The following is a 12,438-nucleotide window of genomic DNA, read 5'->3' on the forward strand; positions in this document are numbered from 1 at the left end:
CAAGATGGTGCTGGGTACTGTTTCCCTAAAATATGACCATTGACAGGTAGGCACTGAATGGTTGTATCTTGTTTCCCATTCTTTTGGCATCTACCTGTAGAAGTCACCTGTAGTTTGTTCCAGGCAGACCAGCTCTTACTTATTGATTCCACTATTCAATTCTGGCGAGGCACTGCAAATTCTAAACTTTTCATAGTTTTGGAAGAAAATCAATTGAAATGTAATCAAGGAAGGACAGAAGCAATCTTGGTTGGCCATTTTAATGATCTTGGAGGAAGTACACAGACTTTTCTCAGCTGGCTGTACAGAAGTGCCCTAATGTTCAGAAAGATAGAATATACATTTGTGAAAGAATCTAAAGAACTAGGGTGGTTGGTTTCATACCTCACGTGGTACTACAAGCATTTATCTGGAGGGCTAAAGGGATATGGAAAGAGTTTATACTATGTGGAGAAGTAGCTGAGCTGAGTTCATCCTTGCCTTGGTAATGTGGTCTGTGTTGCTTGCAAGCTCAGTGAATAAAGTTGTGTCTGTTAATGGTCTACCTTTTACCTCGTCCAATAATATGGAAATAACAACTTCTGAGTCTCTGGATTTTTCTTATTCCTTGGAGATTAAATTCCCTGATAAAAAAAATAATGTATGCTCTAATTAGTATAAAAATGTTTGTTCCCATATGTATACTTGCAAAAGGAATTTAAGGCACAGTGGCAGAAAGATATAGTTCTTTTGTTTACCTTAGCATAAAGTTGTGTCTGTTAATGGTCTACCTTTTAGCTGGTCCAATAATATGGAAATGAAAACTTCTGAGTCTCCGGATCTTTCTTATTCCTTGGAGATTAAATTCCCTGATAAAAAAAATAATGTATGCTCTAATTAGTATAAAAATATTTGTTCCCATATGTATACTTGCAAAAGGAATTTAAGACACAGTGGCAGAAAGATATAGTTCTTTTGTTAACCTCAGCAGATGGGGTAGACCTGACCCTGAATGAAATCAGTCACACACTCTTTGCTTACTAGGACGATAACTTTATTGAGTACTTAAATGTACATTGTAGCTCAATCACTGAGTCACAGAAAGAAAACACTTCTGAAGGTTGGTTGTGGGGCACTTCCAATGTCAAGTGACTTTCTTCATAGTCATACAGGTAGGTAATTTCTGATCCCATCAAGTTACATGTGTTCTATCATTATTGCCCTTTTACAGTGCTTCCAACTGGGGATATGAATGGTGGCTTTGTGTGCATGTTTGTCTCTCTCTCTGTGTGGTACAGACACGCATATATATGAAAGGGTGTGTGCATGAGAGAATGGGTTGTGTGTTTTTAGGGATGGGTGAATACTGCTTGATGTGAATGGGGCATTTGGGTAGTTATAATGTGAGATGTGGGGGGGGAGTGAACAGTGTATATATTTGAAATGGGAGGACTTCAGTGAAGGTATCAGATGGAATCATCCTCCAAAAAAATACTGTTCCAGGCAGACCCAATCTCCACGTGGTGGGAGATTTTAGGGTTTCCAGCAATTTTTCAGGGTTCGTTTTCCTTGGAATGAAGCTCAGCGAAGACTGTGGTGCATGATAGATAGATAATTTATTACGGTCGGAGACTAGCTTATAAAACACACTTGGGGTACAATTCCAGAAATAAAAGAAACTGTTAAAACAATGTACCACAATAAATTTAAAATTTATAAATGTGCTAAGCATATAGACACTTAAAACTTTAAGATCAGCTACCGCATAGATATGACCCAGAGTCACGCATGAAACCAAATTTGGGGATTTTCTTCATGAACTAGTTTGAGTCAGGGGATGGTCTGAGCCTACAGATCTGTACACAGAATCTGGCGACCATCCGGGTCGTCTTATGATCTTTGCCTAACAGGAAAAGGTCGATTTTTTTATTTTTCCAGTAGCTCAGCGAGCCCCATCAGTAGGGGATCAATGGTTTTACAACGTGCCTCTTCATAAAAGGGACATCTAAAGAACAAGTGCTCTGGGCTTCCTATATCCCCCAATGAACAGGCGCAAAGTCTCTGAGCATATGGGACTTTTTTAAAAGGCTTCTTCCAGGACCAGCGAGGGCAGAGCCAAGCTTCTGGTGAGTGTAAAGGCCCTTCTAGCATTTTTGGATACGAGAAAGAAGAGATATGCTGCCGGTACAACTATATATCTCTTGATTTCTCCAATTTTACAGTCAGGGCACCTTGAGCAGTCCTGTTGTCTCTCGGTGTCTGTGATTCTTTGCCTGACCATAGCTTTTGCCTGGCCCAACCCCAGACTTAGAAGGGCTTAAGGGGCAAAACCCAGTGTCTGAAGGGTGTTCAGGACTGCTGTCAGCCAGCCTGACTGGAACTGGTCGCAGAGGATCAGTGGGGCTATTCCTCGGGGAAGCAGATTCAATGTCAGCCATTTGTAAATTGATGTTAGGGAGATATAAGCCTCCACTCTCATCATCCCCATTTCTAGTCTAACCCATGCATTTGAAACACATCTGGGGACTTGTAGGAGAGCTCTAAGGAGTTTAGACTGAACTCTCTCAAGAGGGGAGAAAGCAGAGGAAGGTGGGCCCAGAAAGGATCCATAAAGGAGCTGTGTCAACGTTTTGGCCTTGTATAATTTTAGTGACGCAGGGACGAAAAAGCCCCCTTGTGCTCTAAAAAAATTAAGAATGCAGTTTGCATTTTTTTCCAGCTGAGCTGCTGATGAAGTTTATGTGAAGTTTGTTCCTGAGGCCCGTACCACCATTCCTAGATACTTATAATTTGTGACTTGTTCTAATTTATGGCCTCAAAGTTCCCAGCTTCTAAACTTTGGTTTTCCCCCAAAAGTGAGTATCTTGGTCTTTTGATAGTTGATTTTGAGACATTCAGTTTCACAGTATGCTGTAAGCTTTCCTGGTGCTCTTTTGAGCCCAATGGGGGTTCTAAATAAAATTACCGCATCATCAGCATATAACAGGACTGAAATATGCCGATTTGTGAGCTTCAAAGAGTGGAGTTCTAAGTCATTGAGTGCAGATCCTAAATTATTTAAATAGAAATTGAATAGTAGAGGGGCCAAAAGGCACCCTTGCCAGACTCCCTTGAAGGTTTTAATGGGGTCTGTTAGATGTCCTAGGCAGCTACACCTGACTCTAAGAGCCCTGTTTGTGTGCAGTGCCTGAATTAGGAAGCCTTCTATCTATAGTGGTACCCTGTAGTCTGTCCCAGAGTCTGGTTCTGGAGACTGTATCGAAAGCAGCATATAGTGAGGCCTGCCCTCCTGATTTGTATTTATTGATGAGATGTTGCAACGTTAGACAGTGATCTATCATGGACCTTCCAGGTCTAAAGCCCGCTTGTTCTATTGCCAGGCTATCTTCATTCTCTAGCCATTCTGTAAACTTATTAAGGAGGTGCTTTGAGTAGAGTTTACTAATCACACTTAATAAGCTGATCGGAATGTAATTTGCTGGGTCCCCTCTATTACCCTTTTTATAGAATGGGACAATTATGGCTGTTCCCCATTCCCTTGGGATGCGACCAGTGTCATCTATGTAAGTAAAGAGGATATCTAAGAAAGGTGCCCACCAATCCGCCTGTGCTTTTATCATTTCTGGCATAATGCCTTTTGGGCCTGGGGCTTTGGCCATTTTCAGTTGGTTTATATATGATTTCACTTCAGTTACTGGAACTGGCGGCCATTTAGCCAGTTGTTCTATATTATAATTCCATAATGGAGGTTCAGCGTCCTAATGCAAAGATTGGAAGAATGAGCCCTAAAGGTTAGGGGGAATTTGCGAGGTTAAGGGGGAAATAGCCTTATGGGTGCCAGAAGCTACCAATTTCCGGAATAGTGTCTGATCTTTTGCTTTTGCCACACTATTTAATTCCAGAAACATTTTCTGGTATAGGCGTCCTTTTGGTGGATTATTAGGTCTTTCTACTCTTTTTTCAGGGCACAGACAGCAAGATAGGCTTGCTGTCTAGCAGAATTTTTAGTGGTCAGGGCAGCTTTGTAAGCATGTTGCAAGGCTCTCTTGGCCTCAAAACAGGTGTAATCAAACCAGGGTTTATTTCTGTGGTGCATGTAGGATATCTAGCTTCATTTAGAAACATACAGTATATAACCTGAGTATAAGATGGAGGGGCTCACAGCATTAACACCCCAACAGATCTTGTTTGTCTATCAGTCCCAGCTTTGGATATAGCACAGTTCCAGCATGTCTCTGTTTCTCCAGCTTCCAGCCTGCTTCCAGCTCAGTTCACACCCACCCACCAGACTATTGTTTTGCTCTCTAGCAGCTAGGTGAGCACAAGTGAATGAAAGGCCCCCCTATTAGTCTGGAAGGCACCATCACCTAGTGGTAGCCTAGCTCATTCGTTTTGGATGCCGAAGAAGGGGTCAGCTTAAGGGGTCAGCTAAAGCCATTCTAGTACAAGGAAACTTCTCTGACCAGATCAGCTATCTCCTCGGTTAGATTCTAACCCTCACTGGGTACGCAGAGCTCCCTTTTGCTTAGCAGCTTTTTCCCACTTTACTTTTCATGGCTGCCTTATTCTGTATAATGGCAGCACTGTCTTTAAACCAGACACAAACATAAGAGTTCTCCCTCGAGCAGAAGATGTGCAAGTGGCAGCCCCCTGGTAAGCCTGCATAGTCCTTCCTAGAACAAAGTGACAACTATAGGCTAAAGCACTAAAATATATAGCTCTGTATGTCTTATTTAGTTATTAAGTTATTAAGAACAAAATCCCATACAAGTCTACCCTGAAGTATTTCCAGCTGAATGCAATGTGGCTTAGTCCCAGGTAAGTAAGCATGGATAACAGCTTCAAATGGATAACAGCTTCAAAATGATATTTGTTAAATTATAGAAGTATTGTTTGTAATATCCCTAGACGTTAAGATGTGGCTTATTTTATTTTATATCTGCAGATTGAGAAGAAAAAGCAAAATCATGCTCTACAACGTAAGGCACACAAGCAGTTGGTACATACTGACCACCCAAGAAATGCCCTTTACTTAGTACAGCCAGACTTTTTTGGTTATGACTACTGAAGGTCTATCATTTGCTCTTCCCAGCTGAATCCATCCTCTCCTCCAACTGAAATCATATGAAGATCCATGTTGATTTGAAATAAAAAATAGCAGGAATAAATCAGCTACAAAAATGTCCACAGAAAATACAAGTGTTGTGTCTGAATTTATTTTTGTGGGACTTGTAGATATACCGGAACTGAAGATTCCCATCTTCACATTGTTGCTGCTGATCTATGTTATCACTGTGGTGGGCAACCTAGGGATGATTTTGCTGATCAGAATGGACTCTCAGCTGCACACCCCCATGTACTTTTTCCTCAGTAATCTGGCTTTCTTAGATTTTTGCTATTCTTCCAACATCACCCCCAAAGCCTTAAGCAATTTCCTATCGGAGAGGAGAACCATTTCTTTCCTGGGTTGCTTCATCCAACTGTATTTCTTTGTTGCTCTGGCAAGTACAGAATTCATGCTTTTTGGGCTAATGGCTTATGACCGCTATGTGGCCATCTGCAACCCTTTGTTGTACACATCAATCATGTCACACACCCGATGTGTCAAGATGGCTGGGGGAGCATTCACAGCCGGCTTCTTGAACTCAATCATTCATACCACTTTGGTAGGTACTTTGTCTTTTTGCCAGTCTAATGAAATCAACCATTTCTTCTGTGAGATCCCCCCACTACTCAAGCTCTCATGTTCTGATACATCCATAGCTGAAACACTAGTTTTCATGTGTGCTGGAATCAATATGTTAGGCTCTCTCTTGATAATCCTGAGTTCTTACCTGTACATCCTTTTCACGGTGCTCCAGATGAAGTCAGCCAAGGGCCGCAAGAAAGCCTTTTCCACCTGCATCTCCCATCTGATTGCTGTGATCATATTCTATGGAACGACTATATATATTTACTTACAACCTAGTTCCAACTATTCAGAGGATCAGAATAAAGTTGTGTCAATGTTCTATTCCTTTGTCATCCCAATGCTCAACCCCTTAATTTACAGTCTGAGGAACAAGGAGGTGAAGGAGGCAATGAAGAGAGTGATGGATAAGAATGCATTTTCACATTTACTATAAAATACTATATCAACAGACTGTCGAATTAATTAGATTGCATGTTAGATTTTATTCAAATCCTCTAGCCTTGTTATGTAAAGTACTTAAGCATGTTCTTCATTTAAACATATCTGTAATGCAACAGAACTGTCTATGTTCTTTGCCATATTTTTAAACATTTTAGAGAACATATGGATCCCCATTGTATTTGGAGTTGATAGTCAAGTATTCACCCTGATACAATGAGCATTGAGCTATTAGAAAACATACCCCAAAAAGAGGCCCTCAAAATTTGCAAGAAAGAAGCAATGCAAAAATGATGGTAGAGCTGAATGCATGTGTTCCCAAATTGATTAAAATGGGTGGGAATCCTGGGGTCCTCCAGATGTATTTGGACTCTGATTTCCTTCATCCACACCCAGTGTAGAATCCTTCTTGACCATAAGGGTAAGAAGGTTTTGGGGAAGAAGAAAAAGACATTGTTCTGTGTGGTTAAGCTACTTCTTGAAATACAAGATGGTGCTGGGTACTGTTTCCCTAAAATGTGATCATTGACAGGTAGGCACTGAATGGTTGTATCTTGTCTCCCATGCTTTTGACATCTACCTGAAGAAGTCACCTGTAGTTTGGGGGTGGGATGTCATCACAATGCTGATGCCACCCAGCTCTTACTTATTGCTTCCACGATTCAATCCTGGCCAGGCACTGCAAATTCTAAACTTTTCATAGTTTTGGAAGAAAATCAATTGAAATGTAATCAAGGAAGGACAGAAGCAATCTTGGTTGGCCATTTTAATGATCTTGGAGGAAGTACACAGACTTTTCTCAGCTGGTTGTACAAAAGTGCCCTTATATTCAGAAAGATAGAATATACATTTGTGAAAGAATCTAAAGAACTAGGGTGGTTGGTTTCATACCTCACGTGGTACTACAAGCATTTATCTGCAGGGCTAAAGGGATATGGAAAGAGTTTATACTATGTGGAGAAGTAGCTGAGCTGAGTTCATCCTTGCCTTGGTAATGTGGTCTGTGTTGCTTGCAAGCTCAGTGAATAAAGTTGTGTCTGTTAATGGTCTACCTTTTACCTCGTCCAATAATATGGAAATAACAACTTCTGAGTCTCTGGATTTTTCTTATTCCTTGGAGATTAAATTCCCTGATAAAAAAATAATGTATGCTCTAATTAGTATAAACATGTTTGTTCCCATATGTATACTTGCAAAAGGAATTTAAGGCACAGTGGCAGAAAGATATAGTTCTTTTGTTAACCTTAGCAGATTTGGTAGACTTGACGCTGAATGAAATCAGTCACACACTCTTTGCTTACTAGAATGATTACTGTATTGAGGACTTAAAGGTACATGGTAGGTGAATCACTGAGTCACAGAAAGAAAAGACTTCTGAAGGTTGGTGGTGGGGCACTTCCAATGTCAGGTGACTTTCTTTGTAGTCATACAGGTAGGTAGTTTCTGATCCCATCAAGTTCCAAGTGTTCTACCATTATTGCCCTTTTACAGTGCTTCTGACTAGAATGAATGGTGGCTGTGTGTGTGTGTGTGTGTGTGTGTGTGTGTGTACTTTCTCTGTGTGCAGCACACACACGCGTCTATATGAGAAGAAGAAGAAGAAGAAGAAGAAGAAGAAGAAGAAGAAGAGGAGGAGGAGGAGGAGGAGGAGGAGGAGGAGGAGGAGGAGTTTGGATTTGATATCCCGCCTTTCACTCCCTTTAAAGAGTCTCAAAGCGGCTAACATTCTCCTTTCCCTTCCTCCCCCACAACAAACACTCTGTAAGGTGAGTGGGGCTGAGAGACTTCAAGGAAGTGTTACTGGCCCAAGGTCACCCAGCAGCTGCTTGTGGAGGAGCGGAGACGAGAACCCGGTTCCCCAGATTACAAGACTACCGCTCTCAACCACTACACCACACTGGCTCACTGTTAATGGCTCACTGTTAATATGAAAGGTTGTGTGCATGAGAGAATGGGTTGTGTATTTTTAGGATGGGTAAGTACTGCTTGAGACATCACCTTGTCAACAAAGGTTCGTATAGTTAAAGCTATGGTTTTCCCAGTAGTGATGTATGGAAGTGAGAGCTGGACCATAAAGAAGGCTGATCGCCGAAGAATTGATGCTTTTGAATTATGGTGCTGGAGGAGACTCTTGAGAGTCCCATGGACTGCAAGAAGATCAAACCTCTCCATACTGAAGGAAATCAACCCTGAGTGCTCACTGGAAGGACAGATTTTGAAGCTGAGGCTCCAGTACTTTGGCCACCTCATGAGAAGAGAAGACTCCCTGGAGAAGACCCTGATGTTGGGAAAGATGGAGGGCACAAGGAGAAGGGGACGGCAGAGGATGAGATGGTTGGATAGTGTTTTCGAGGTTACCAGCATGAGTTTGACCAAACTGCAGGAGGCAGTGGAGGACAGAGGTGCCTGGCGTTCTCGGGTCCATGGGGTCACGAAGAGTCGGACACGACTAAACGACAAACAACAACAACAACAAAGTACTGCTTGATGTGTAAATGGGGCATTTGGGTAGTTAGAATGTGAGATGTGGGGGGAGGGAAAGGAGAGTGAACAGTGTATATATGTGAAATGGGAGGACTTCAGTGCAGGTATCAGATGGAATCATCCTCCAAAGAAATGTTAATACTGTTCCAGGCAGCCCCAATCTCCAAGTGGTGGGGGTTTTTAGAGGTTCCAGCACTTTTTCAGGTTTCGTTTTCCTTGGAATGAAGCTCAGCGAAGACCGTGGTGCATTTAAGATATCTAGTTTCATTTAGACACATACAGTATATAATCTGAGCATCAGATGGAGGAGCTCACAGCATTGACACCCCACCAGATCTTGTTTCTCTATCAGTCCCAGCTTTGGATATAGCACAATTCCAGCATGTCTCTGTCTCTCCAGCTTCCAGCCTGCTTCCAGCTCAGTTCACACCCACCCACCAGATTATTGTTTTCCTCTCTAGCAGCTAGGTGAGCGCAAGTGGATGAAAGGCCCCCCTATTAGTCTGGAAGGCACCAAAACCTAGTGCTAGCCTAGCTCATTTGTTTTGGATGCCAAAGAAGACACTTAAGGGGTCAGCTAAAGCCATTCTATTACAAGGAAACTTCTCTGACTAGTTCAGCAATCTCCTCTGTTAGATTCCAACCCTTACTGGGTACAGGAGCCCAATAATTGGAAGGGTCTAAGGGCATTATCCAGACAGGACCCCCCAAATCCACGTTGATGATAGCTGCAGTCCCTCAGCAATCAACACATACTTGTGTCATGCACAGACTCATTATCTTATCCAGACCTGCCCCCTATCGCTCTATTTAACATTAGGGATGCAGGTAAAGGCCAATCACAAAACCATCATCCCCCCATAGTAACTGTTGTTCATCCATGAATGATGGAGGTATTGCCCATCATTCATGGGTGGACAACTACTTGCTTATATGGGCCATATAATTCAGAGTGTTAGGGAAATGAATCATCTGTTAGTGTAGTAGCACAGCACATACGTAATAAATGTGTAACTAATTACATATAATTTACTGAGGGTTTTAAAAAAAACGACCCTGAGAAAATACAATTGCATTCAGTTCAATAAGAAACTCCATTTCTAATCAGTGAATAAACAAGAAAGTTGGGAATTTCTGCATCTGTGTTCATGCACAGTGGAGATCTCTGACATAGGGTTGCCATTTTTCAAACAGTGAAAATCCAGACAGAAAAGGCTTACTTTATTTTTTATTTGCAGATTGAGAAGAAAAAGAAAAATTATCTTCTACAACCTAAGGCACACAAGCTGTCTGTACACATTGACAACCAAGAAATGCATTACTTAGTACAACCAGACTTTTTTGGTTATGACTACTGAAGGTATATCATTCGCTCTTCCCAGCTGAATCCATTCTCTCACCCAAATGAAATCATATAAAGATCCATCTTCATTTGAAATAAAAATAGCAGGAATAAATCAGCTACAAAAATGTCCACAGAAAATACCAGTGTTGTGTCTGAATTTATCTTTGTGGGACTTGTAGATGTACCGGAACTGAAGATTCCCATCTTCACATTGTTGCTGCTGATCTATGTTATCACTGTGGTGGGCAACGTAGGGATGATTTTGCTGATCAGAATGGACTCTCAGCTGCACACCCCCATGTACTTTTTCCTCAGTAATCTGGCTTTCTTAGATTTTTGCTATTCTTCCAACATCACCCCCAAAGCCTTAAGAACTTTACTATCAGAGAGGAGAGCCATTTCGTTCCTGGGATGCTTCATCCAACTGTATATCTTTGTTGCTCTGGTAAGTACAGAATGCATTCTTTTTGGGCTGATGGCTTATGACCGCTATGTGGCCATCTGCAACCCTTTGTTGTACACATCAATCATGTCACACACCCGATGTGTCAAGATGGCTGGTGGAGCATTCACAGCCGGCTTCTTGAACTCAATCATTCATACCACTTTGGTAGGTACTTTGTCTTTTTGCCAGTCTAATGAAATCAACCATTTCTTCTGTGAGATCCCCCCACTACTCAAGCTCTCATGTTCTGATACATCCATAGCTGAAACACTAGTTTTCATGTGTGCTGGAATCAATATATTGGGCTCTCTCTTGATAATCCTGAGTTCTTACCTGTACATCCTTTTCACCGTGCTCCGGATAAAGTCAGCCAAGGGCCGCAAGAAAGCCTTTTCCACCTGCTTCTCCCATCTGATTGCTGTGATCATATTCTATGGAACTGGCCTATTTACATATTTACAGCCCAGTTCCAACTATTCAGGGGATCAAAATAAAATGGCCTCTCTATTTTATGCCTTTGTCATCCCAATGCTCAACCCCTTAATCTACAGTCTGAGGAACAAGGAGGTAAAGGAGGCAATGAAGAGAGTAACAGGTAAAAGTGCATCTTCTCACTTACTATAGCTTGCTACTTTAAAAGGTTTTCAAGTCATACGGATGAGCTTTTATTTTTTTGTATATAATTTTTATTAAATTTTCTGGTTTACAATTAAAATACTCATTTTTACATCCTTAAAATATCAATGACTTTCCTTCTTCCCTTTCCATGGTCCATTACATATCATAAATCCCTGCATATTTTACAAAAACTATACCATTCAGTATTCCATTATTGCATCCATCACAACTATTTATACTGTTGAATTTATCTTAATGCTGCCAACATTTTCAGCTGCACACAATTATTTCCCATATATTCAATAAATGTTTTCCAATATTCTCTAAACACGTGTTCTTCTTGTTCTCTTGTTCTATATGTTAAGTATCCAAGCTGCTTATATTCTGTCAGTTTAAGTTGCCATTCTTTGGTTGAGACCTCGCTCGTTTTCCATTTTGGGGCTAACAAAACACAGGCCGCAGTAGTAGTATACATAAATAACCTTTTTTGACACTTGGGAATTTCAGTCTGAGTTACTCCCAACAGAAAAGACTCTGTTTATTATGGATCATTTCCCAATACTCTTTTACCCTTTTACAAATCCACCTCATATGAAAGAATGTTCCCTCCACATCTTTGCATCTCTAGCACTTATCTGATTCAGCCTTATACATTTTTGCAAGCCTACTCAGAGTTAGATACTATCTTTAAATCATTTTCAAGTAGTTCTCCTTCAAATAATAACATGCTGTAAACTTCAAATCACTTTTTCACAGTTTCCCCCAGAAGCTAAAATCTATGTTTTGTCCTATATCTATCGCCCAGTGTGCTTTAACACGCCCGTCTTTTGTTTCCCAGTCTAATAACAATTTACATATTTTGTACAAAAGTTTCTCTTTGTTTTGTAGAAATTCTTTTTCGAATTGTGAGCTTTGGTGTGAAAAACATTTTTTATTATCTAATTTAAACATTTCATGTAACTGATGGTATTGTAATCCCCTGTAGAGTCCAGCAATTCTCTGTAAGTTACCCACTGATATGGATTACATTTTAGATATTTTCAAGTATTCTAGTCTGGTGACATGGGGTACTTAAGTACTTAACTTCCATTTAAGTGAATCTGTAATCTTCTAGAAATATTTGCTATGTCTTCAAGGCTAGATCCATCCCCCCCCACACACACACACTCTGGGTATACAACAGTGCTCCAGCAGCACTCCAAAGCATAATTGCCAGGGTGCTGAAAAGCACTTCCCCAATGCTACTGGACATGACCATGTACAGTAGGTAGAAAAAGAACTACCAGGACACAGTGCCTTCAATTCCCATCCCACAGAGCCAGCCCAAGATGGAGGAATCCAAGGTCACAGAGAGACAGAGATGCAGGAGAAAGCTTGAACTTCCTATGTCCCACTCTTGGTAATGGTCATCCATCAGAGCAACCAAGACTGGCTCCA

At 41.1% G+C, this 12,438-nt stretch overlaps 2 protein-coding genes across 2 annotated transcripts; both read left to right on the forward strand.

Moving 5' to 3' along the window:
- Positions 1 to 5,159: 5,159 nt before the first annotated feature.
- LOC310826539 (olfactory receptor 5F1-like) lies at positions 5,160 to 6,104 on the forward strand (the record flags this gene model as incomplete). Its single annotated transcript, XM_083701610.1, has 1 exon — positions 5,160 to 6,104. The coding sequence occupies one exon, from the start codon at positions 5,160 to 5,162 to the stop codon at positions 6,102 to 6,104; it is 945 nt and encodes a 314-aa protein (XP_083557736.1).
- A 3,958-nt stretch (positions 6,105 to 10,062) lies between these two features.
- LOC310826534 (olfactory receptor 5F1-like) lies at positions 10,063 to 11,007 on the forward strand (the record flags this gene model as incomplete). Its single annotated transcript, XM_083701596.1, has 1 exon — positions 10,063 to 11,007. One exon carries the CDS (start codon positions 10,063 to 10,065, stop codon positions 11,005 to 11,007), a length of 945 nt encoding a protein of 314 aa, XP_083557722.1.
- Between the last annotated feature and the right edge of the window lie 1,431 nt (positions 11,008 to 12,438).

The sequence above is a fragment of the Podarcis gaigeae genome, assembly GCF_964106915.1.
Source record: "Podarcis gaigeae genome assembly, chromosome: 1".
NCBI lineage: Eukaryota > Metazoa > Chordata > Lepidosauria > Squamata > Lacertidae > Podarcis > Podarcis gaigeae.